The sequence below is a fragment of the Drosophila hydei genome, unplaced genomic scaffold, assembly GCF_003285905.1.
Source record: "Drosophila hydei strain 15085-1641.00,03,60 unplaced genomic scaffold, DhydRS2 tig00000149-arrow-pilon, whole genome shotgun sequence".
Classification (NCBI taxonomy): Eukaryota; Metazoa; Arthropoda; class Insecta; order Diptera; family Drosophilidae; genus Drosophila; species Drosophila hydei.
This window is the reverse complement of record NW_022045678.1, coordinates 6761768-6789350: the sequence shown is the minus strand read 5'-3', so window position 1 is coordinate 6789350 and position 27583 is coordinate 6761768. Positions and strand designations below refer to the sequence as shown.

At 32.1% G+C, this 27583-nt stretch overlaps 3 protein-coding genes across 3 annotated transcripts in view; 2 read left to right on the top strand and 1 right to left on the bottom strand.

The window, feature by feature from the left end:
* The first annotated feature begins 2306 nt into the window (after window positions 1-2306).
* Window positions 2307-11306, top strand: LOC111594767 (transcriptional regulator ATRX-like). Its single transcript, XM_023308216.2, has 20 exons — window positions 2307-2404; window positions 2512-3649; window positions 3946-4108; window positions 4207-4998; window positions 5062-5231; window positions 5891-6084; window positions 6141-6278; window positions 6349-6524; window positions 6729-6809; window positions 6905-6997; window positions 7058-7108; window positions 7163-7380; window positions 7975-8069; window positions 8526-8833; window positions 8886-9007; window positions 9078-9283; window positions 9339-9366; window positions 9424-9487; window positions 9762-11170; window positions 11225-11306. The coding sequence occupies exons 2-20, from the start codon at window positions 2520-2522 to the stop codon at window positions 11304-11306; spliced, it is 5520 nt and encodes a 1839-aa protein (XP_023163984.2). The 5' UTR covers window positions 2307-2404; window positions 2512-2519.
* Window positions 11307-14593: 3287 nt separating this feature from the next.
* LOC111594766 (Down syndrome cell adhesion molecule-like protein Dscam2) overlaps window positions 14594-27583 on the top strand; it is a 27585-nt gene continuing 14595 nt past the window's right edge. The window contains 10 exon segments of the mRNA XM_023308215.2: window positions 14594-14922; window positions 16615-16772; window positions 17754-17926; window positions 20746-20893; window positions 21368-21529; window positions 21594-21743; window positions 22224-22341; window positions 25808-26057; window positions 26132-26336; window positions 26794-26930. Coding sequence (XP_023163983.2) covers window positions 16688-16772; window positions 17754-17926; window positions 20746-20893; window positions 21368-21529; window positions 21594-21743; window positions 22224-22341; window positions 25808-26057; window positions 26132-26336; window positions 26794-26930 — 1428 coding nt within the window. The 5' untranslated portion in view covers window positions 14594-14922; window positions 16615-16687.
* LOC111594655 (proteasome subunit alpha type-7-1B-like) lies at window positions 19399-20512 on the bottom strand. The gene is made up of 3 exons (XM_023308055.2): window positions 20314-20512; window positions 19953-20182; window positions 19399-19902 (listed from the first exon to the last, which is right to left on the bottom strand). The coding sequence occupies exons 1-3, from the start codon at window positions 20413-20415 to the stop codon at window positions 19479-19481; spliced, it is 756 nt and encodes a 251-aa protein (XP_023163823.1). The 5' UTR covers window positions 20416-20512; the 3' UTR covers window positions 19399-19478.

Sequence of the window (27583 nt, the reverse complement as noted above, 5' to 3'; positions counted from 1 at the left end):
TTCAAGTTTTGTAGATTTGTTGTGGGGTTGCGATGTAGATGGTATAATAGTCCTTTGTAGCTTTAGCAATAGTTCGGGATCTTCCAACGTTAAAAATATAGAGACATACTGAAAAGAAAATTAAATTTTAAATAATGTAGATAGTTTCGTAATTTAAAACACTTTTTAATAATAAACTTTTAATAAAAAACTGTTTCTTAATATCAGTTAGATGGATTAAATAGTCTGCATCAACATCAAAAATATATGTAAAAGCTATTCCCAATAGAAATTCAGAAAAACTGCATACCAATGAAGAACAGCTAAAAACATCAATTTTAAAAGCGGCTTAGATAGACAAAAAAAAGTATATATCTTTTTATTGAAATTAATGCCAATAACGTAACTGTAATTTAGGACAATATTTAAAATATCTTTAAATTTTTAATTGAAAATATTAATGATCTTTTTTACGAGTGCAAAAATTTTACGAAACTAGTAATTCTTTTCTTTTACCTTGAACCCATTGAAAACAGGAAATCAGGGTGTAATGGGTTTGCGTAAATGTATATATCAGACAAGCAGGCGTGGCAGACCCGATACATTATATTTTCTATTATATATATGAGCTGAGTCGGACCGCGTATATGAAGGGGTCGATCTCTGAACATATAAGAGGTCGACTTAAAAGTTGCTAAAATAAATTATTCCCGTTTTAAAGTTACCTATTATCGAAAATCAGTTTTTATCTCGTACGTCTTGGAGCTAGAGTCTTTGCATTATGAAATTTTTTTTCTTTCTTATATCGGTTCCATTTTTTGGGTTGGCTTTGCGCCCTACTTGCTTCAGCGATGCGTCGCCAAGGCAAGTCTAAGGTCTTTAGGGAATTACTGATAGAGCTCTTTCATCTATTTAGACTCAGGGGTCTAAAAAAGTGACCTTAGAGTAGGAATTCGAAATCTATAGTAATTTTAAATGAATTCAACTGATAGCTTAGCTAAGTAGCCATTTAACGTGGATTCCTTGTAATTCGTTTTTAGATATTTCGAGCACTGCCCTTATCTGTGTTTTTTGAGAATGTTCGTTTTGTAATTCAGTGCGGTAATAGTTGCATGCTTTAGTATATAAAACAATTAAATTTCATTCAGCTTAAGAAGTTAATTTTCATTTTTCATCCTGTAGGCCTTAGAGTAGGAATTCCAAATCTATAGTAATTTTAAATGAATTCAACTGATAGCTTAGCTAAGTAGCCATTTAACGTGGATTCTGTGTAATTCGTTTTTGGATATTTCGAGCACTGGCCTCATCAGTGTTTTTTGAGAATGTTCGTTTTGTAATGCAGTGCGGTAATAGTTGCATGCTTAAGTATATAAAACATTCAGCTTAAGAAGTTAATTTTCATTTTTCATCCTGTACATAAAGTAGTATACTTACTTCTGAAAATACGGGATATGAACTTTTTTGTGTTAAGCGATCGCCAACTAGGTTGGATGTTAACAGTTTTGCCAAATTATGCCAGTCTCGTCCTAACATACATTTTCGGGCTAAATTTAACTTTTTGTAAGCATCGGAATGATTGTGAAGTTCATAGTGAACTGGTGAGGCACATGATAAGTTTTTTTTTAACCAAAATTTATCATTTGAATCGTTAACTATTTTTAGTGAGCGACTGAGGACATGTTTTGGTATTCCTCTAGGTGGAAATCGCAACGAATTGAATTTCTTTTCAATTTTTTCTTCATAGTTTTCCAATTGCTTTTTCTTCATTGCTAAAATAAACGTAAACTAATTGTTGTCTTTAATTAAAGCAGAAACTTGAAGTAACAAACCGAGTAATAACATTAAAATTGACTTATCTATCTATCGATATCGAACTATCGATGTTGCAATTAATACAAATTCATATTATCAATTATTTGGGGCATTCCTTATGTTCATTTTATATAATATTTATATTGCCGAGTATGCTGTTCATAATTACAATTAGCTGTTAAATGATGCAGCATCTGTGATTGTTCAATAATTATTATTTCTACGATCTGAAATAAAGGAAGCCCATTGATAAAGATTTGACTTATATTGGGGCTAAGACTTAGCTACTAATTTTTTTAAGGCTTTATATAATTTTAATTTCACTTTTAGTTAGCAATGATGTTTAATTTATCTTTTTAATTAGGTTTTTGCTTCATTTTGTATTGGTTCAGTTTTACTCGTGCTAGTCGCTTAGATATTTGAAAGCGATATTTGGTATCAGTAATATAAGTATACACGAAAATACTAAGCTATCGATATTAATGTATCGCACATCGCCATTATCAAAATAATTCATCATATCAGATAAAGTCTGCATTTGTTTACCTACAAAATTGAAAACAGTTTTTTAGATTAAAGAGAATTTTAATATTTGTCTACTATAATATATATGGTATATATAGTATGGTAATTCTATTGCTTCCTGTTTAGTTTTACATGAATCATAACATTGTGGAATTATGGACAAACGAAATAACATACTTTTACATTATGTTGTAGGTTTAAAAATGGATTTTATACAGAATGTGAATTTATTGCAATCCGATTTAATTGGTGGAGGTACAGTGTCAAAGGACCACCTGCACATCAAAAGCGAAATCACTTTTGAGGATGAAAAAATAACAGAGACCACATTCATGGATTTGCCAATGGAGCAAATATGTCAAGTGGAAGTCGAGACAGCTCAAGGAATCAGCGATGAACTTACCCCAAGTTACATCAACGTTGGAGAAATGTGTGCATTGCAGAAAGATGTTGAACAAGATACACAGAATGATTTGGAATTTTCGGATGCCTTAAATGATCATAACTATACATCTCAAGAAGTGTTAAGTCAACCTAAGTTGGATAATGTTAAAGATGTGCTTCTGAGTTACATTATAACCAATGGATCCATTGTTGAAACGATTCCAGAAAATGTCACAAACTTCATAGATGATACAATTGATAAAATGAAACAGCTTAAATTAAAAAATATCGATAAGAAAGCTGATGAAAATCCTCTTAATGAATGTCTAACTCGGAGTAACACGATTCTTTCAGAAAACTGTTCAGAACCCTTGGAAGTTGAGGGCAGTGATGAATATTTTGAAAGCCTTTATAAGCACATGGCTGAAAATAAAAGTGTGTTAAGTACTATTTTAACGAATACAATTGATTTTGTAAAGGATTTCTATAATGAATGCAAATCATTATCCTCAAAAACAGAAGAAGAGTTCAAAGAATATATATTTGAAAAAATTAAAAAACTTAAGATAGTTGCCAATATTAATAAAACATCTGATCAATCTATTCAAACATTTTCAAAAGGTTCGCTAAAAAAAAGGCGTAGAATTAATCATAACGCCAAAAAGTATCTCTTAGATACATCTGCTACCTCTACTACAGAGAGTGAATGTGAAAGTTTGGATGGTCCTAACAAAGACGAAAATCCAAAAGATCGAAATTTATTAGCCAAACCTTTGGATGAAACTTATAGTTTGAAAAGAGAATTTGAGTACAGCGATGGTATTGATCTTAGTAAATATATTAATTTAGGTTTTAACAATAGTAATTTTTGGCAAACATCTCGTGATTTTGACAATGACAACACAAATTCAGGTTCTTCCGAAAATAATACGGATAAAGAAATAGAAAGGTTTGTATCTCAAAATGTTATAAAAATATGTCGATCTGGAGTGATCGGATTAACTAATTCTTCCTCTTATTATCCATTTTTGACATAATTTAAACACAACATCGAACCTTAGTTATCAGAGTAAATCTCGTAAGCTTTAAGAGCTAGAATCACCAAAATCGACAATAACATCGAATACTAAGCATCGTCAAAAATGGAAATATTTAAATATAAAATAGCAGCAATGTTTTGTTAAAAATACCTTTTAATATTTTTTTTAATTTTAATGCCTCATAATAATATTTTGTAATTAATAGGCTCACCAATTTAAATGGACTTAAAAAGCGACATACCCAAAACAGGGGAATCAAATCGAATGATAAAATTAATCAAAAATTTGTGGGTACTAAAGCTGCGAATATGCCTACTGTATTGGATGATGATTTGGAGATGTACGATACTGAAAATAGTTTCAAAGAAGTGAGTTTGTATGTAGTTAAAACAAAATATGGATAAATGTTACTTTTAGAATTGAATTTCTTAATGGAAAATTTTTTACTCAAACCCTTATTTTTTAGAGTGAAGATGAGGTTATAACGGAGAATCAATACCTGCTACGATTTAACGAGCAAATCAAACAGCAATTATTAAATGAGTCAAACAGTGATTCTGGTCTTTCGGATCAAAGCGAATACAATCTCTCAAAAGAATCTTCAACTGAAGATGAGAATAAGGGAGATGTGGTGGACAAATTTTTGCAAGTTTTTGAAAGCGAACCATATAATAAGGACGATGAAATTAATGAAACTAATGAAACTAAATTGGAATCTGAGAACAAAGAATCTGATAGTTTTGAAGTACTCTCGACTGATAACTTTATTAACAAAAATAAATCCAAGAAATCATTGGAGAAATTATTATGTGAAGCGGAAAAACGTAATCAAAACGAAGAAATTGTTCTTAGTTCAGAAAGTGATTATTCTGATGTTGAGCCAGAGCCAGTTGAAGAAAAAACGAGATTTATTAAACCAATGCTTCGTATGGATCAGTTGGCTAATGAGACAAGAGCTGCTCAAAAATCAGAAAGTGAGAGGATACGAAGGCTGGAAAAAAAACATGTGATTCTATCGAAGGCAATAAAAAACAAATCTGGAAATTCCAAAAAAGGTGATTTAATACTTGATTACATGGAGAGCACAAAAACATTTATAAAGGTCGATGACGACATCGTGAAACAATTGAAGCCACATCAAATCGACGGAGTTAAGTTCATGTATGATTCATGCTATGGAGGAATTGATCACTCTAAAAAACACTCTGGTTCGGGATGCATTTTGGCTCATTGCATGGGCCTTGGAAAAACTTTACAGGTGAAGCATCATTGAATAAAAATTATGGACACAAATGATGATTTTTAAATGTATATATATTAGTTAATAGCTCTACTGCACACCGTTATTTCATACAAAGAACTGAATACAACCAAAGTCTTAGTTCTGTGTCCTAAGAGTACAGTTATGAATTGGGCTGATGAACTGCAACGCTGGTTGGGGCCACTGAAAAGCAAGACTCATATAAAAGTTTTCGTTTTTCCGGATTCATCGTAAGTTCTAATTTTGAAAAATAAATATATATAAATATATATATAAATAAATAAATAAATATATATATATATATATATATATATAATATATAATATATTAATATATAATATATATATATAAATATATATATATATATATATATATTTTTAACGTTTTATATGGAATAGAAATGATAGTTTGCGTTTGGTAACTGTATGGATTTTTTTTTGTATCTCCATTGATAATGGGAATTAACGGTATGATGGTTTTGTAAAAATATACGTAACTGGTAAAACAAAAGGTGTCACACCCCATCAGTAGTAATATATATTTTCTTGATCAGGTAAATGATTAATGTCAATCTAGTTCCGTCTGTCCGCCGCCCGTCCTTTGCTTATTATCTATAGTTTTATATACTAGAGACTTGTGTTTCGGTATATATCACGCTCTAAAAACGATTGATTCAGAAAGTTTATCTAGGGAAAGTAGCAGCTCAAGTTCAATTGCTGCTATAACTGCTCAGTAATTAGAGCGCGTAAATATGCGTGCCTGGCATGAGTTGTTTGTAATGTATGTATAAAAGAATCGTACAATGATTCGAATATCTACTCCGCAGAGGGTTCAGGGTATTTCCTCGTTGATCATTATCGACTAGAGCACTCTAACATGTTTACTTTAGTGATATTTCAGATAAATTACGAGTATTGGAAGATTGGTCGTTGTCATCTGTTAACCGAGCTGGTTGCTTATTGGTGGGATATGAAGCTTTCCGGACTCTTGTGTTCTATCACTCATATAAAAACCGAGGAAATTTAAGTTCTACAAAACTGGAGAGTATTCGAGAAAAAGTAAACAAATATTTACTGCAACCTGGTAATTTAAATTGAAGTATCACAAGAAATAAAGTAAATTAACATGAATTATTTTAGGTGCGGATCTTGTGGTCTGCGATGAGGGTCATATTATAAAGAATAGCAAGTCCGCTATAAGTTTAGCTGTCGCTAAAATCATAACTCCAAAGCGAATTATTTTAACTGGAACTCCAATTCAAAATAATTTAAAAGAATGTTTGTATACCTTGTGACAACAGTTGCGGATAGCATTATTATATCAAGCTACATTTCTTTTTTATTGCAGATTACAGTATGGTTAACTTTATAAAGCCATTATACCTCGGTACAGAAAAGGAATTTGCCAATTTATATGCGAATCCAATAAAAAATGGACAACACAAGGATTCAGGCAAAAAGGATATTACAGTTATGAAGCAAAGATCGTATGTCTTGCACAAAAAATTATCAAAATTTGTACAGGTATTCAAGATTTTAATAGTTTGCAATCATACTAATCAAAATTTCCAAATATAAACTTTATATACCACTGTAAGTTTAAGACAAGTTGCTTGTATTTTTTTCCAATGAACAAGTTGTGTTGTCTTAAAGTTGTAGATTTTTATTTATACAACATGTCAGATACTTTGTGTAATTCAATTAAAGTTTTTTCTTTTTGCATTATAGAGAAAGGAAGCTGAACTGTTGAAGACTTTTTTACCGCAAAAATTTGAATATGTTCTTTTTATACCCATGACTGAGGTTCAGGTATGTAAATTTATTTCAAAATAAGTTTTTTCAATTTCTAATTAGCTGGTAAGTTAATTTTGTTTAGCCACATATTAATCATGTTTTTTTTACAGAACACTCTATATGAATTTATTTTAGAAGCTATAGCCAGTCGTGGAGATAGTCGAGGAAAAAGTCTCATCACCGATTATACTGTTTTAAGAAAGGTAATATTCTTATTTTTTAAAATTAATATTAACTAGTAATATTTTTTTTAATAATGAAAGATTTGGACACACCCTAAAGTTCTTGAAGACGCGTGGAAGAATGCTAACGTTGTAAGTGAAGCATCTAAGTCAATAATGGCAAATATATGTATAATTAATTTTTAGCAAAAAAATAAAAAAGATAACAAAAGACATGGATGTCCGCATTCTGACGACGATCAGCCGGATGATATTTATGACAGTCAAACTGGTGTGATTTCTGTGACTAATGATTGGTGGCGAAAATATCTTTCAAAAAAAGATCTGGAGACAATAATGCCTAGTAATAAACTTCGAACAATGTTTTCGATTCTTCGTATGTGCGAAGAAAAAGGCGAAAAATGGTATGCAACCTATAATATAATTAAAATAGATATAATACAGAAATATTAACTTATCAGAATTTCATTCAAGAAAGTGAAGAGTATATTGGTTTTGTTTAATGTCCGCCTTATTTTCCGTTCGACAATCTGTCTGTCCGTCTGTTTGTATTAATGCAAGCCATATCTTCTACAGTTTTAGCGTTATAAATTCGGAATCTAACAGCTAAATTACTTTTAACGTCCTATATTGATTTCACAAAAATTATATATACGCACCAGTTAAATTGGAAACAATTATATCTTCTAAAGTTGTGGAGCTGGCAGCATTGAGATCATGAATGATTATTATACAGTCGGTAACTCCGACTGCAAAATTTTTACTTGTTTTTCAGTGATATGATACACAATTCATAAAACTTTTTCAATTACAAGCTTTAAAGTGATATATTTGGTACAGTACTGTTTATATACATATGTATATATAATATATATTTATTTTGCAAGTTTTGTTTTTTTTTTTCAAGTGTAAACATATAAAATTTAGGAGTGTTTTAATGCTCTTACGATATAATTAAACTGTGAGCGGGTATCTTATTTGTTATTGGTATTTTTCAGCTTGATCTTCTCGGCTTTTGTTGCAGTACTTAATGTGGTTGAATATTTTTTTAAAAAAATAACAGAATCGGATACTGAAATACTACAGCACATTCGTAAGTTGATAAAAAATATTTATATATTTTATGGACAATATCATAAGTTTCGCACCAGAAAGAGTTCTCTAATTCTTGCTTTTTTTTATAGCGGTATAAATAATAGTCAAAAAACCAATAGATAATTTTGTAGATTCAATTGAGAACGAAATTAAAAAATTAAATTTTTCATATATTTTGTATATACTAGTGAATTATAATCTCACAAAACTTTCCTTTAATATAATGAGAAATTGCTTTCCTATATCTTATATTAGTTTTCAGGACAACTGGCAAATGTTGTCAGTTATTAAAAAGACACAGTTTTATTGAAATATTTATTTGAAAACTATTTGGAAAATTGAACCAAATAGTATACTGATATAACTTATTTAAAACTAATAGTATAAATTTCAAAAATTAATTTTTACTTTTGTTTTGAAGCTTATATGTATAATTTTATTTTAATTTTTGCAGATATTCCAACAAGTTATAAAGTTTCAAATACTTGGATTAATGGCCAAGATTATTATAGGCTAGATGGAAAAACACCGAAAAATATTAGACACGAAATGATAAAACGTTTTAACAGTGAAGCTAACAGAAGAGCTCGCGTTTTTTTGATATCTGCCAAGGCTGGAGGCCAGGGCATAAATCTAATTGGTGCAAATAGAGTTATAATTCTGGATACTTCATGGAATCCTTCTAACGATCAGCAGAATATATTTCGTATATTTAGACTGGGCCAAAAAAAAAACTGTTATATATACCGTCTACTAGCAATGGTATGTTTGAAAATGTTTAAAGGTAATATACATAAACAATAATATTACACAGGGAACAATGGAAGAGAAGGTCTACTCACGATCCGTTACAAAACAAGCAATGAGCTTTCGAGTAGTCGATGAGCAGCAAATTGATAGACATTACAATATGGCTGAGTTGGCTGAACTATACACGTAAATGTTTATTATTAAATTAAATTTTTATATGCAGTATTTAAGTTTATAATTATATTTTAATATGAAGGTTAACTGTCCCCAAACAATGCGAAAGGACAATGCCTGTATTACCAAAGGATACCATATTAGCACATCTTTTACGTCAATCAGAGTTGGTTTATAAATATCACGAGCACGACAGTTTGTTGGAAAATAAAGTAGAACAAGAATTAAGTGAACAAGAAAAAGCTGACGCTTGGGATACATATGAAAGAGAATTGCAAATGAACTTGGGTATGTTACAAAATGACTATTGTCTGTTACCTTTAATATAAAACTTTTTTACTAGCCCAACAGGAAGGATTAAATGCCGAGAAGTAAGTTAAAGTTTTATTGTTTCTATTCACACGCAATTAACATAAAATTTGATGCAGGATACAAAATTCTATTCCTCCCGCAAAACTGGCATCTTATTTGGGCTCTGTTCCGAGTCTTGATGTAAGTACTATTCTGGATTAATCATCTTGTTATTTGTTCTCTGTAATTTGTAATCTGCTACTCCTTGGAAGTCATAATATTTAAAAAAGGCTTAAATCTGTAAATTTAAACAAATTCAAATTAAATTTAGAGGTTTTGAGGTCAGAAATAAGTACGAAATTCAACTTATATTGTGGCATACCAAGTGTTTTGCTGGTGCACAATATAATATATATAAATTTTCAGCACTTAAGTATTGCAATCTATTATTCTCAACATCTTTTATCCCTTTCAGATGCAAACTTTATTAAGTTACAGTCTACAATCGGCGTCACTTATGCCAACGTACAGTTATGGATTAAATCAAAATTATGTAGATGCTTTAAATTTTTATCAAAAGTATGCATCTCTGCGTTACTCAGACATGAACTCTTGCTTAAATGAAAATAGCTTTGGTCCATCTCCTCTCAACGTTCTCAGTACGCCAGGTCTTAATCGCTTTCCATCAAATCCATCGATTCTATCACATATGCAAAACCTTACAAATTCTAAATCACAGGGTAGAGACTTATTTGATACACAAAAAGCTCGAAGTAGCACAATAAATCATTCACAATTTCCCCATCCGATTCCTTCAGAAACTACATCACTGGAAAATTCATCAGCGAATTCCAACTCAAATAATGTTCTTGCAAGCTTAGGTCCTTACAAGCAGTTGCTTGAAAACCCGCTATCAAATATATTAAATTATACCCCTCAGGGGTACATTTCACCTGCTCAAGCTGACAACTTACATTCAAATTTAAAGGGAGGTCTTAATGCCTTCCCCAATATGCTTTATCCAGACAAGGCACTAGATGCACTTGAGAGTATGAATATGAAAGAAAAAACAACTAAAACCAAGACCGTTGATCCGAAAATTGTGAGCTCAGTTGATCTTACATCTTCATCGCCAGTTAGTGTACCAGTCAGTAGTCCACTTTCAAAGAATTCGGTGAATTTAAAGAAACATCAAACACTTACCACAAGTTCAATTGATACTAATAAATCATCGTTAGGATCTGAGTCGGTGACTGCCGCTGCAGTAAAACATACGACGCCCTTAAAGGGAGCGGTGAATTTTGCGTCAGTATATCCCAGTGGCGCCGCACCATCCATTTCAAAAGATTATCTAAAAAGAAATTCGGAAATGCAAATAATACCAACAACAAGTCCTCCGGGTACAAGTAGCATTACAAAGCAACTTAATGAAATATCTCCCAGCATAAGTCTCACTGCTGTTAACTCATTAACAGAGAAACCCAAATCCCGCAGGCAGGCCTTGCAAAAAAGTTCTTCCAATTTAAATGTAGATAAAATGCAAAATGCAAATATTTACAAGTTGAAGAATAATTTACATCAGAATATATCATCAATATCGAAAGCTTCATTGAATGTAGTTAAAGATGCTACCGCGGACTACAAAACAACCTCCAACAAAAATAGCGCCGAATCAATGCCAAACAATTCTAAGTCAATGACGACACTAAATAAAAAAATGTTACCCGAATCATTCTATAAAAGCAAAACCATGAACACAACACAAAATATATTAAACACTATCGGTAATATACCGACGAATTTCGCTAAAGAAGGTCAAAGCTTAAGTGACGGAAGGCCTTTCACAAATGACGGTTCAATTCGAATTGATGTAAATTTGCCAGGGTAAGAAGCTTTTTTTATGTTTTTTGTTCATTATTTACCATATCTTAATTTCAGGGAAAAGTCAAACCGTCTTGCTAGGAAAAGGTCTACCGAAAGTCCAAGAGAAAATCTAAGTAGTAAACGCACTAAATTATAAAGTAATATTTTAACTTTTATTATCTATAGAATTAGACTATATATATATATATATATATATATATTGATTGGTATTATCTTGATCACATCAAAATTATTTAATTGATAACTGTGACTATGTTTATGACATCATACATTTTAATTGTGAATATGTAATATTAGAATATTTAGATATAATCTGGCATGAAATTTTAAATTTAAAAAAAAAAGAAAAATTTAACTTAAAATTAACAAATATCGTGTAAATTAAAAAATTCATTAAAGTTGTAAATAAACCCACGAAAACAAGATAATGAGTACTTTACAGACACACCTGCATACGCAGGCTTGGGGTGCAGTATGGGCTTTACTATGGGAACTTCATTTTTAAATAACTTTTCTTCTAGACTTACTTTCTTAAGCAGAACGTTATAATGATATATTTTACGACGTAAAAGTCTAATATTTGAAAAAAGTTTTTTTTTGCGTATTTGTGATATGGTATGGTATGGTGGTATGTATTAAAAATGGGAAATATACAAAGTCTATGTATTTATTACAGGAACCCCCACAGGATGCATCTAATATTTATTGTTGTATTTAAGGTATAATTGAGAAACGAAATCATATGGATATTTATCGCTAATAACGATTTGAAAAAATGTTAGGCTTGTACTTCAAAGAATCGAAGAAATGATACCCTGAATTTCAACAAAAGGGCTTTAATCGGAGGAGATAACCTGAACCCATCATATTCCGATCATTCTATGCTACTTTCAAGCATATATAACAAACAACTTAAAATAATAGGATTTTACAATTTCAACAGGAATTTATGTGGCTGTGCGCCAAATTCTAGCTCCACTCACAGGCACATAAATGTTCATACCACATATGACAATGAACTATAAGTGTGTGTGCATGATCATCGTGAAATAGTATTTGTGATGGATATCAACGCTTTTTTTCCCTTCCCACAAAGAATAATGAAAATGAAAAAATTTCATTATGGTGAACTCATCTCTCAGAAGAGAAGAAATCGTTCTTCAGATAGCAAAGAGGACTGTTAAACCACTCAGTAGGTTACGCAAAGAGCGACTCCGCAACTTTTAATGTTAATTACAGTTCCATTACTGCACATGCTTGTGCTCTGTTATCCCATCTGAAGTTTGGCGGGCACTTAAACGGAGCTTCAGTAAGTATTTGAAAGTAAGCAAAATAAAGTATTTAAAAGCCAATTCTAACAGTAAACATCCGCAACTGGTGCTTTCTAATTGGTTCTCTATGGAAATACTGTTATTCCTAAAAGTTAAAATTTTGTAGCTTTTACATTATTAAAATAAACATAATTACTATGCAATGATTACTACTCTTTACCCCAAAATATATCCTTTAAAAAAGTCCCGATCAACTTTATTATAGAAAAAAACAAGATTGGATGTTTCTCGAAATTTTTTTATATAGAATCCCACAATTTTGGATTTAGATGTTGTTAGATTTTATCATATCATATTTTATCATATATACACTGACGAGCAAAACTGTAACACACGTTCAATGTTCTCACTTCAACGGTCTGTATTATCTTTTATACTTTATGCATGATTATGATCATAGTCTTGTTTTGTTAGTGAAATATTTGGCTCTTTTATTTATAAATTTGAAGACATTTGATTAGCAATAAGAGAAATACAATAGCAAAGAGTAAAAAAAGTCAAATGTTACAGTTTTGCACTCGCAGAGCAAAACCTATTTACTTTTGTTTCAAAGCTTTTTTTACCATTAAAACTTATTTGTTTTTGTTTAAATCGATAAACCTTGATCATTTTAAGTCAATTTGCAAAATAATTATGATGGCTGATGAAAAGAAAAAGGAAATAATCGAATTATTGATAGGGGCGAATCCGTTAGGAAAGTGGCTAATAAATTTGGTGTTAGCCACATGACTGTGCAGTGTTAAAAACAAAAACAGTTCAGAAAACATTAAAATCAATAAAGGAGGCCGACCGCGACTTTTAAGCCAACGTGACACGCGCCACTTGGCTAACTTAGTTACAGGCAATCGCGACTTTATGCCAATAAAAGCGGCTAATGTGTTAAATTTAAATGCCAGTGAGTGGACAGTCCGTCGCAGTCTCGGCAGATTGGGGCTTAAGGCCAATGAAAGAAAAAAAAAACCATTTCTAGCTAACAGGCACATTAGTTTGCGTTAGAAACTGTGCTATAATGCATGAAAATTTGGCTCTAGCTGATTGGGATGCCATAAGTTACAAATAAAAAGCTTAAACAATGCTAAACAAATTTTTTCAAGGTTATTTGGTCAGATGAAACTAAAATTAATCGTTTTGAGTCAGACGGACGACGTGGTATTGGACTAGGAATCCCACAGTCCAATCGGCAAATACAGTGCGGTGCACGGTGGCGGGTCCATAATGGTTTGGGGCTGTATTTGTACAAATGGAGTTGGGCCCTTACTGTTAATCGATGGGATAATGCGTAAGGAGCAATACCTAAAAATTTTTCAAGAAAATTTGGGAGGAGTCATTGGCAACATGGGTCTGGCTGTTGAAAATTGCATTTTTCAGCAAGACAATGACCCAAAGCACACATCCCATTTGGTGAAAAATTGGTTATTGAACCAAAAGTTTCAAACTATGAAGTGGCCACCGCAATCTCCAGACATGAATCCCATAGAAAATGTATGGAGTCATCTGAAATCGCAGCTTGCGAAATATACGGCCCCTCCAAATGGCAGGATGGAGTTGTGAGAGAGAACGAAGGACGTTTGGTACTCGATTCCACCTGAAATGGTGCGACGCTACACGCAAAGTATGCCAAACCGTATAAACAACCTCAAAAAATCAAAAGGGCTGTGGACCCGTTATTAAAAAAAATTTAATAAAAATATTTGTTTAAAAATATTTGCAGTGCAAAACTGTAACATTTGACTTTTTTTACTCTTTGCTATTGTATTTCTCTTATTGCTAATCAAATGTCTTCAAATTTATAAATAAAAGAGCCAAATATTTCACTAACAAAACAAGACTATGATCATAATCATGCATAAAGTATAAAAGATAATACAGACCGTTGAAGTGAGAACATTGAACATGTGTTACAGTTTTGCTCGTCAGTGTATATATATATATATATATATTATACATAAATTTCTAGTATGTGTACAAAACTTATAAAAATAAATAACTATATTTTAAATTATTTATACGTACGTATACGAATGAATATTTATTCAATAAACATGTCATAATTATTTATCAACAAAAACAGATGTTTTTCTTATCAGCGTCCAATTAGCATATTAAATTATTTGTTCTAATAGCTTTTAATTTGATATTGTTATACGAAAGCTCAGTGGCACGCAGCATCTGCGCAGATGATGTGCGCATAATCTACTAGGACCATCTGCTCTGGGCATTCGTTGTGAAAGCTGCATTCTGTCGTGCCAGTCATCGAGAGCGTGTCCACGGAGTCGGTCCTTCATAAACACATATGTGTGAGTTTTTCTATCGCAAAAAGACAGAAAAACTGAGTTTGGAAAAAATTTTGTGTTTATAGATGGAAAAGCCGTCCATCAAAGCTATATACATTTGCGTTTCTACATACATATTCATGTACACGTATGTATCACATTTTTGGTGGCCCTGTTTGTGAAAAAACCCAATTCGGGTTTGCGTGGTAAAGAAAACAAAATACATACATTTCAAGTGTGAAAACCTGATAGAAATTGACTTACCGGTACATTGACAATTCACATTAATTAACTAATATAAGCGAACCTATGCTCAAAGGAACTAGTTGGCTTTATAAAATATTATCGTTTGTAAACGTGTTAAGTAAATTTCACCTACGCTAAATTCCGTGTGCATCATTGTGTACACTATTGATAAGAATTATTATTATCATAATCAAATTGCCACATGTGATGCATAACTAATGATTATAACGGTTTCAAATATTGCTCTCTTAAACACATAGAAGAGAGCGAAAGAGCCGAACAGCTATTTATAATTTGCTATTGTTACTTATCAACACAATGCGAGCATTCAAATATGAATTACTTATTTTTTATCATGGTTTTGCTTTTATAAACAAAAACGGTGTAATGTGGGTGTAGTGCTCAAAATGTGTTGGCCAATTGCAGTTGGGTTTTTAATTTTGATGAACTGAATCTATTTAATATGTTTATATTGCTTTTGGTAAAATGTTAATGTCTATCCTTTGTATTAGTTTGTCTAAACGCATCGGTCTCGGAACCTATAAAAGATAGAATCTTCAAAGCATACTTATTGCTTCTCAAATTGAAGTACATACATTCACTAACCATACAACCTTTCACTACAAATGTTTTCAACACATACAATTCGATATAAGGTCCCACACAACTTCGTATTTGCTCGGGTCCCTAACTTTCCCGTTCGATGAATAAAAGTTTGGGACCTCAACATCAGTTCGTTCTGAGCGCCCAACTGAAATGGTTGATCCTTATAAGAAGTCCCACTTTGCTCAATTTATGTTTGCTTACTCTAGGTTCTCTTTTATCTTAAGAATTTGTAGTCGCATATATATATGTATATATTTATTTATATATATATTCATTTATTTATATTTATACATATATATATATATATATATGTGTGTGCGATCTTCTAGCTGTTGATATTCTAAAGCCTACATTCTACAGTTTGATCTTGTGTATTGCACCCATGCTTGCATTTGTGCATCTTGGCACCTGTAAATATATATGAATTTCCCGACCCACTTAAAGCTTTTCTAGAAAAAATTAAATAATCTTTATAATGCGGTTAATTAGGATATTTTTTATTTCTGATTTTACGCACTTTCGATATTTATAACATATTTATAAATTAAGTAGGTATACATTGATATGTATATTTACATAAGCAAGCTTGGAAGCACGAATAATTTAAAATTGTATGATTTTACAATTTCAACAGGCAGCTAGAGTTTCACTCATATTCACATAAATATGTGTGAGCGAGGGACTGTAAGTATGTGTGGCGGTAAAGTACTTATGCCTTTTTATGCTTCCCAGAAAAATAATGAAAATATAAAACGATCGGCCAATTTGGTTTAGGTAAGTTTTGCAATCAGCTTTGTGGCACAGGGTTCAGATTCAGGGTTCAGGGTATTGTTCCTGTTACTTGTTTTCCCTAAGTACTTCAGATTCGTAGTATCTTTTAGTTTTTAGCATCTAAGATAAATTATTTATATAAATAATAAATGATCTATATAATAATGATCATAATATATTAATTACGAATTTTCTTTATTTTATTCTTTAATTTCAGAAGAATAAAAGACTTCAATAGTATTTGAAATAAATGTTGCATAACTCTTTAGTTGTTAACAAAAAATTACAATATGAATTGGAAAGCTGAAACACGACGGAAACCTTCTTATGATTTATTATTTGTATTGACTTTATGTGTTTCTGCCACTGCCACAGGTAAGATATTTGTTTAAGATATTGAATCTACAAAAAATGTTATCTTAAAATTGTTCAAATTGTTAATTATCGTTAAGTTCTTCACATAGGGTTTCTTTGTGTACATACACAAACACCACACAGAGACAATATACATCAATACACAAAGTGCATTTTTAGTACTCATTTACTCGGATAATCACTTAGTCTGTAGGCTTTTAAAAGATTATATCAGTGCTTGTAATGCAAATATAAAATGAATGTTAAGATATTGTTTAGTCAAGATGAGATTTAATAGATTGCTTTTATCACGGTACAATCTACAGAGTTGTGAATGGCCTGTCCTTTATTTAGCACAGGGAGATGCTTTTCTTTTCGTAAGGGCGGGTCGATGACGTGTGTAGGGGCTTTATAAAAAGCATATCTTTGTACAGCACAGGTAAGGGTTTGAGATATTTGCTGCACACAAGAGTGAAGAGTACTCAGTTTTATTAAAAGCAGATTTGTATAAAATTGTTTAAGACAAGGTGACAAAAGGAATACGGTATAATGTCTACGATCAAAAGTATGCACGCTGAAACATAACTTGTTAAGTATAAAATATAGATGCCATATATAGAGTACATAAATTATGAAAATTAAAAAATCTTGTCAATATAATAGCAACAGGAAGAAGTAAAAAGAAGTAGGAAAACTGATTGGTCATTTATATAATATCACCAACTCTTCGAATATGAAACTTATTTTAAGTTTTTCTTGTTTTTAATAGTTATTTACTGTTATGAAATAAATAAATTATGAAGAGTAGAAAATTGTAGCAAGAATAATTTAAGAAAATTATTTTTATATTTTTATGTTGTATTTGGCAAGCATGTAGGCTTCACTGAATTTATTTTACCATATTTAATAAAAAGCAATACAAATGCAAAGTGCTCACTAGTGTAGTTTGATATTTGTCACTATAGATATATATATATATTTTAAGCATAAATTTTATTTCAGAAGTATCAAATTACTTTGATACGCAAGGTCCGAGTTTTTCGTTGGAGCCACCTAGTAGAGTTGAATTTTTAAACACTGTTGGAAACACAGTCCATTGTATTGCTCATGGAAATCCTGTGCCACTAGTCCAATGGCTTGATAAGGAAAATAATCCAGTCACATCAATATCAAAGGTTTGAGCGAAATATTTAATTATTACTGTATTACACAACAAATATTATAAATTAATTATATTTGACTCAATTGTAAATATTATATTTGTTATATTATATAAGACAAATACAAAGTAAGAGGCTCTGGGTAATATATCGATGTTTTTATGCCCGGATCCTATTTAAAAAGGAAAATCAGAGTATAATGGTTAGGTGCAAATGTATGTGACTGGCAAAAGGAATCGTGGCACCCCATAAACTATATATATTCTTGAAGAGGACAAGCTGAGTCCGTATATGTGAACGCGTCGATCTAAGCATCTATAAGAGCTAGAGACTTGAAATTTTTTGTAGGTTATTTCAAATATTCGATAACTATTCCAGTTTTATTGTTATCGATTGAAAACATGATCGATATATATCTATATATATATTTTTTTATTTTTGTTATACGTTACACACAAGTTCTAGGTTCGAGTCCAGGCGGAGAAGGGACGTTTTCTGTTCTATGATTATATTGTATTTATGAAATAACGGTGTTGGTAGAATTGATGCGCGTTGCGTAGGCAACGTTGGTTCGAATCTCGATGTCGTAATGCCGGTTTTTACGTGTTTTTTAAAACTCGATATATATTAACTTACCTAGTCGGGCTTAGGGTGCCCGACTAGAGCTTTCGTGCTTGTTCTGTTTGCGATGAAGGTATGAAATGCCAAGCCCAAGCCGGCATTTCTTAATGTCTCCGATTGGTTTTGACAAAAGCCTCTTCAAATTAATTTTATATTTTAGATAAATGTAAAATTTGTAATAAAAACGTATGAAATTGAATGATTCAGTATTTGCATTGCATTTCAAAGGCAAGGGTCAGTAGAGATAAACAGATTCTATTCCAAAATGGTTCTGTAACGACTTTTTGTTTAAAAGTAAAAAGCTGACTTCATATGTAAGCTTGCAACTCAGTCCAGTCTGTGAGCCTTATCTACAAAAATTTTAAAGTAAAATCATTTAGCATAGAATATGAGCTACGAATTTGCAACTTAAATATATAATTAAAATGAAATGTTGACAACCGATGGAAGTGAAATTTAAAATACTAGACTTTCTGTTTAGATTTGCTAAATATATATATATATGAATGTCATAATCAAGCCCTGATTTGCTTAAGTCCATCTCGAATAAAATATACTCAACAATTAGATTCTCATGTTATAACCCAGTCTGCAGCCCAGGTTCAGTCGTGGCGATAATTACGCAGTATGCAAAGTGTTTGTTTATGTCCTTTTATGTACCATTTTTTATGTATAATTGAGTAGGATTTTTTGTTAAAAAAGTTTGTCTTAGATAAATAGTTTTATTATAGGGTTATTGATATTCAATTATGGTCTATTTAAAAATCCCTGTGCTTCAAGTTTGTTTCCTTTATAGTAATTTATTTTTATAGAGACGGTAATTTATGGTAAAAATATAAGCATTTATTTATTAGGCAATTGAAAAGTTTAATATTTCTGTGTACCTCCAATAAATTGAAGTGGATCATAAGTATTTCGCAGACAAATCCAAGATTGTAAATTGGACTTAAACCGGCCCGAAATGCCTTCTAGTCGTATTTCCAATACTCTCCTGCTTAATTACCTCTATCAGATAGTTTAACTTATCCGTGCTGACTATTTCAATTGGCTGCTTATACTTGATCACAACCATATCAAAGTAGCTGCCGTCCGAAGACGCGGCCATTTGCAAGGCTTTTACAACGTGCTTCATGGCTGAAATTGTGTCTGAGGTAGTACAGATTGCTTTTAAATTCTTTTGCAGGTACTCATTCGCCGTTTGTCCCATGCGACCTGTTGTATTAGCCAACCATTCGTAGTAGATGCCCGAGGGGTCAGTCTGGAATAGATGTGGCTTGCCATCACAATCGAACCCCCCAACCAAGCAGGCAACGCCAAACGGACGCCTTCCAAAGCTTTGCGTATAGTTCTGCTTTAATTTCGCCAAAAATCTGTAGAAACCAAAGTTACAAAGATCTGGAAAATCTTATCTTAAACACACCTTGTGATATGTTCTACACTTGAGGGACGATGAAAGTTTAGCCGATGACTTTGAGCCTCCATTTGCGCGCGACCCGCTAATACTCGAGCATCAGCCGTAAGACCCGCAAAGGTCATTGCTATATGCTCATCTATTTTTTTTATTCTGTGCGACGTTCTCTCGATTTGTAGCATATCTATTGCCCTTTTCTCTGCACCCAACACAACGCATTCGTTAGTCCGAAGGCCCACCTGTACGATAGTGAAAAAACTATTAAGTGTATTGAATATTTGTAGTACGGTATGGAATATAAATATTGTATATATTTAGCCATTTTGAGGATGCGGTATATCTTTACTTTTAAATAGTTTCAAAAACTTACTACTGTGGAGCCTTTTCGTACCGCAACTTCAGCGTATTCCACCTGCATCAAATGGCCATTGGGCGAATATATATTCACGGCTTCATCAAAGTTTCTTGACATTGTATAAATGTTGTACTTTGACTATTTAAATATTGGAATGTTTGATAATAATATACTGTTGTATTAACTAATATATCGTCTACGACATGTGTTGGAATGTCTCAACTTTTGTAGGAATCTGATTAAAAAAAATAGATTGATAAATGTTTCTAAGCTTTTATGATATAGTTTAACAAGTATTCGGATAAATATTGTATATTATTATACATATATTCGCTCTTGAATAATAGATAATTTTTTATAATTGTTAGCTTAACACAACATTTGTTGATCTCGTAAAAAGTTTTTTTATTTAAAACGTAATATTAATTAAGATTTCTTATATTCCAGGTTCAACATCTTTTCCCAAATGGCTCACTTCATTTTCCATCATTTGCTGCAGAGGAATTTCGACAAGATGTTCACTGGGCGATATATCGTTGCTCAGCATCCAACAGCGTGGGTACTATTATATCCAGGGATGTGGTAGTAAAAGCAGGTTTGTGCTTCCATTCTCATTATTTGTATATCCTGAACTCCTTGTAAATGGGAATTCACGCATAAAATAAAATTTATTGTGTAGCTCTCTCTGATGAATACAGTTATGACTTATATTTTGGATACCTTCATTCGCAAAAAAAAACGTATTTTAAAAACTATGGATGTCTAGGCTATGCTCGGAAAATTTCATTGTCAAAATGCATTTAGAGCAAAAGTTATTCACCCAAATACGCAGCCAAATAGCTGCCGCTGCGTAAACTGCGCACAAAGTATATATCTGTATATATAAAAGTTGCCTAGAATGATTGGAATATAAGCGCAGTGTTCTGGCTCCTAGTTGGGCAATCCCGACTAGAGTACTTTTACTTGTTAATTTATTAAGTTTAAATGAACTTATATTTACAGAACACTAGAATTTATCAGTGAATATTTAATAATTTTACATTTTTCCCATACTTTTTTAATTTTGTAGTGGTCTATCAACATTATGAGCCGGAGGTCCAGAACCCTGGTGGATTTATTGGTAGCAATGTGCTGATTAAATGTAACATACCGTCGTTCGTCAAGGAATATGTGACAGTAACTTCCTGGTTGCAGGAACCAAACTTTAATATATATCCATCTTTAGAAGGAGGCAAGTAAATTCTACTGTTAATCAAAATACTTAGTTAATACAATATTATATTACTTCAATAAAGATGGTAAAAATCATATGTTGCCTACGGGTGAACTTCTCCTCTATAACATCACCAGAAGTGATTCGCAAAAGATTTACCGTTGTCGAACACATCATAAATTGACGCAGGACTCAAAAGTCAGTAGTAATGCTGGCAAAATTCAATTAACAGGTAAGTCAATATATATTTCACGAATAGCATTCATCAAATTATTAACAGTTTCTAAGCCCTGAATTGAAAGTGGGTAAAAGCCGAAAGATATATATATATATATTATGCATAATATAACATGGGAACAGGATACCTAATAAATACAAATGATGTATATTCGCGTTCAGAGTATAGATATAAAGATGTGAAAATATTGCAAAACCATAAACTTTATTGAAATGCAAAAGGATAGCTACATCTCCGATTTACGTGTATATAGTATATTATTGTCCGAAGCGATTCCCAGTAGCTGACAAATTCGGATTTTCACCGAAGCACAAATAAAGTCAAGGGCATTGACCCCTTGGTTTCATGACCTACCTGACAATACTCGGCTGCTCAACGAATCCTAGTTTTAGGTGATTGTTATTTTTATGTGTCAAATGTAAACTATAATATAATTTAATTGAGTTGTATCTCTTATGATTCTATATTTGTTAGAAATGCGAGAGCTTGTTCCACCAATAATGAATGACAAAAAAATTGCAATAATGGCCAGAGTTGGAGATCCATTAGTATTACCATGTATTGCCTATGCGAATCCAAAACCAACATACAGGTAAGACAATCTTTAATCTTATAAATATTTTTTATTTCGATTATATTTTTATAACTTGCAACAAGTTTATAAAATTATGTTTATTAACCCATATTAAAACAAGTAAGTTTGTTTCTGAAAATACAAATTAATTATGTGCAGAATATTTGGCTTTTATATTCCTGTAAAATTTGATTTTCCTAATCTAATATCTTTTATTTTGCTTCTGCATTTAAGTGTAATTCATCTAATTTGTATTTTTTACCCCCTGAACCAATTAAAAATATTTTTTTGTTTTATTTTTTTACTATGAGTAGAGAGCCCAAATTTTGCAAAATTCTTGATATTAAAGTTCAATTGCCAAGATAGTAAAAATACGAAAGACTGAGTTTTTTTGGGGACGAAATTGATTCCAATCACGTTTGTAGTCGAAAATGTTTACAAATGACTTGAAATATAAAATGTATATTTGTGTTATACGCACTTCCTAATTTTCGACACTTCATTTCCCATAGCAAAGCGCAAACTGCAGCCTAACCGCAGTCACAGCGCGTGCTTATGCATGCGTGCGTATGTGTGTGCATGCATTGTGTCTAATGTATTTGTAAAAGAGCTTAAACTGATTGGAATATCAACTCTTAGCCGCAGTCAGGGTATCTCCTAGTCGGTTAGTGCCGAGAAGCGCATTGTTGAGTTTATCTGTTAGCATTCCATTGAAAATAGAATATGTAAATATGTATATGCTGTATACATTTGCAGTGTTTTTCAATTTAGATAAATAATATGCCAGTTGTCGTGTCGTACAAAACTTTTACAAGCTTGCCCACGGTAAAGTCCTTTTAATTAGTAATTATTTGAATTGAGAAAAAGTTAGCGAAACGTGATTTATAGAGTTGTGCTTTATATACTTTCTTTGCCACCTATTAAATGCACTTCAATATATGTATCAACAAAATTTGTTTCAATGCATCCTTTCCACAATTATTTTGGTCTGGGCCGCTCACCCAACATCTCTTCAAAGCTTGAATGCTCCTCGTTAGGGTAGTAAATCTGTCTGTCGGCTCCGACAACTTCACTTAAATGACGTGGAGTTTTTCTCGGTATCTACATACATGCATGTGCATGTACACACACGTATGCATCCCTGTATATAGTACATGCATTAGTTTGTATACATAGATTCACACATGCATATGACCAAGCGTTTAGCCCATGACGAGTCGTCAACAACGTAAGGGTATGCTTTGTTTTATTTGCGATGTTCTCCTCTTGAGTTTTTCTGCATGATGTTTTTCTTTGGCCTGTGACTTTGTGGTGTGTGACTGCCTATGCATACATACATATGTATGCTTGTATGCTTATATACATACATATACGGACATAGATTTTCAATTGCATGTACCAGCACCTATGTATGTACATGTGTAGCAGCCATTCGAGGGGGATAAGCATAAAAATACATCCATGTATGTATGTTTGCCTGCACAAATGTATGTATGTCATCTGTACCTAAAACTTTTCTGTATTGCTAGTCCTTTACTTCTCGTTCATGACCAAATCTATGTTTATATGCATATGTAGATGCATATGTATACATACATCTACATGCATATATGCATGCATAGGAGTGGTGAAATTTTTCGTTTATTTCCTTCGTTTTTGTGCTACACATATAACTGTACATATTTAATCATTTTCCCCCGTCGCATGCGCTCCAGCTGTTGCCCCACAGTCAATAGACACACTTTGGACTACAATATCATTTTTTGATATCTGTCGGAGTCTGTAATTAATTAGCAATCAACGCTCTTATACTTATTTCAAATACACATTTTGATTGCTTAAGCAATTTTCAATCTTAAAACTATTTATGCTACAAAACCAGTTCAATCTATTACTTATTTTTGTACGGAGTCCTTCCAATATTGCCATATTCTCAAATTTTTTATGTACATTTTGTTTAAAAGAAGTAAGACTGCTCTAGTCGGGATCTCCCGCCTAGTAGATCCCCCGATCCCTGTTGCTGATATTTCAATCATAAGACGCATACAAATTAAACAATATATGCACATACACATACACACGTACGAGTAAGTACGCATTCTGCTTATTGCGGAGTTAATGCATCGACTATGCTTGGGCTGCGGCCTATGGGAAGTTAATTGTAACTTGTAGTCCATTGAAAATGGAAATTTAGAATATAATGCTTTTGTAAAAATGTGTGTATAAAAGGCCAAGCATAAAGTATATATATTCCTAATTAAATCGACGAGCTGAGTCGATTTAGGCATTTGTCGATCTCAGATTCTTTAAGAGCTATAGACTGTCACTCGATAGCACGTGTAGATGATATGTTTAAAAAATTCGACAACTGTTAATCAATAATCGATTTAAAACGAGTAAGAAATTGCAGTCATTAAATTATATCATCTATATACATCATTGCACTCATCATACAATTTGAATTTTTATTATACTCTGGATATCTGCTTCAAGTTTCACTAGATTTTCTTGGGTCTAGCATAGATACAAGCGCGGGCAACCCAACTTGAGCTTTTCTATTTCTTGTGGATTAAAACAGAATTGAAAAGTTGTGAAAAAACTACTTTAGTTTTAAGATATTAGCCAGTAAAATATCAAACAGATGCTCTGATCCCAGTCCTGCATTTTTTTTATATTTTTTTAAGAGTTTGTATTTAGTTTTAGAAATAAAAAAAAAAAAAAAACCGGCATTACAACATCTAGAACAACAACAACAAACACATTGCATACGCAACGCACATCCACTTACCAAAATCGCCACTTCAAGATTAAAAAAAAAAATACAAAAAACCACGTCTTTTCCCTGCTGACATTGAACCTACAACTTTTCTGCAATGAGCGCCGCCATTGCACTGCTTACACGGAACTAAAGTAGCAGCAGACAATTCAAGCACAACTCATAGAATTGGCTTTATATTTAACTAAAATTTAAAGAATTTGGGGATATTTGGAGCCGGTATCTAAAATATAACAAAAATCAAAATTGTATAAAACATACATACATATGGGGTTTGCCAAGTCTCCTTCTGATTGTTGCATACATTTTAACAAAACCATTATACCCTGATTTCACATATTCAATGCGATTAGGGTAAAAAAAAGCGCGAACTATGAATGTCGTGGGAATCAGGGTTGTAGCACTAACCATACAACACATAGATCTAGTACAAACTTTTTCAAATAAGGGTCCTTAACATCAGAGCGCTTTGAGTGCTCAACCTTAATGATTGATATTCATATGAAGGTCCGCTATTCTCAATTTTTATTTTGCTTTTTGCTCTCTAAGTAGATAATGTAGATGGAAAATGAGTTCTTAAAATATAGAAGTTCTGGATACGAGGTTATCGACTGATTAATATACATTTGACAATTTTAATTAAAGACTATTAACTAGATCCCTATTGTTATGTTAAAAATAATATTATATAAACAATTTATTTTTCAGGTGGCATATTACACGTTCAAGCAATGAAGAGTCTATGCAGCACATGCTTGCGACTGGACGCGCCAAGATCAAAGACGGAACTCTTATTTTATCAGCCATCACAAAAAATGACGATGGGATATTCTATTGTACAGTTACTAATTCTGAGGGTAGTGAAACTCTAGAAGTCAAGCTGTCAGTATCATCGCCATTAAGTGCAAGCGTACAGCCCCGAATACAGACTGTGAATCTTGGACATACGGCTGATTTAGTGAGTAAAGTGACCTACATAGTTAATGCATACGTTTATGTTTTAAAAATAAAAAAATACCGGTAAATTTAAAGATTTGCAGTACGTCTGGATTTCCAAAGCAACAAGTCTTATGGTTTAAGGATGGAAAAACATTACGCTCTGGGGCTCGTGTTCGTCTTCTGTCAACGGAACATATACGAATTACATCAATTGTTAAGGAAGATAAGGGAATGTATCAATGTATGCTAAAGAACGACTTGGAGTCAAGCCAATGTTCTGCCGAGCTAAGATTGGGAGGTACGTATTTTACAAGCGTAGCATGACTAGGCATTAGTTTGAATGCGTTACTTACAAAGCGAAGGGACCTCAGGACGAGCTCAACCGATATGGTCGATTCTTAAATTAAGTTCCATTATTCACAAATTTTTCTTCGAGAGAACGTATATCGTATTTTGGAGCAGAAACATTTTCCCATAAAGGCAAATAAATAAATGGACATATGAAAATTGTAATAGCCAAGCTTTCAGTTCATTTGTAGGTATTAACTTGTGAGCTTGATTTGTTAAAAATGTTCAAAAAGTAGGAAAACAGGTTTTTTGACACCTTCATTTCTATTTTCTTAAATATTTTCGAGATATTGAATATATATAATATATATAATAATTGATATATATAATATTAAATAAATAAGAATAGAAAACAAACTATAAAATGTACTACAGCTATGGTGCTAATTTCATAATTTCATTTACAGAAGTATCACCTCAATTGCTTTATAAGTTTATAGAGCAAACTATGCAGCCTGGACCTTCTGTTTCGCTTAAGTGCAGCGCTAGCGGTAATCCGACACCCAAAATTGTTTGGCAATTGGATGGATTTCCTCTTCCAAATGTAAATATATTGTTGATTTATATTATTAAGCACCAGTATGTATCATCGAATAATATTAAAACCGATATAGAATCTCTATAGGTCATATAGAAAATATGAGAATGCATAACTCACATTCAAGCGTTAAAAAGTAAAGGGGGTCAGGATGGAGTCTGCAATAACAGTAACAACAATAACAATAACTAACAGCTTTAAATTTAGGAAGACATGTTTTTAGCATTTCCCACGTTGTTAAGATGCATATATGTATGTATATATAATTTTTAGAACGGCAATATAGGTCAACAGAAAATGTATTCGTCAAATGTTTAGTTTTTAGCTGCAAAACTGTTGAGTATACAGTTTTTCCATATTTGTCATGCCCCTAGCGTGTATATATATGTATATATTGTTTATCCACTGGTAAGGCTATAAAGCTGCGAAAAATTCTGAACATTTTTATTTTTCTTCCCCCAAAGACGCATAAATTTTTTGATCTATCGACTTCATCTAAGAGGTCAATAGTAACCCAATTATAGATTTTTTATCTTTCTCCTTCGAAAACTTTAGTAGATATAGAATTTTCCGCTTTGCATCGTCCCCCAATGTACACAAAACCAATATACACGCATTAACTTCGTGAATGAGTATAAATATGGATATTCTATGACATT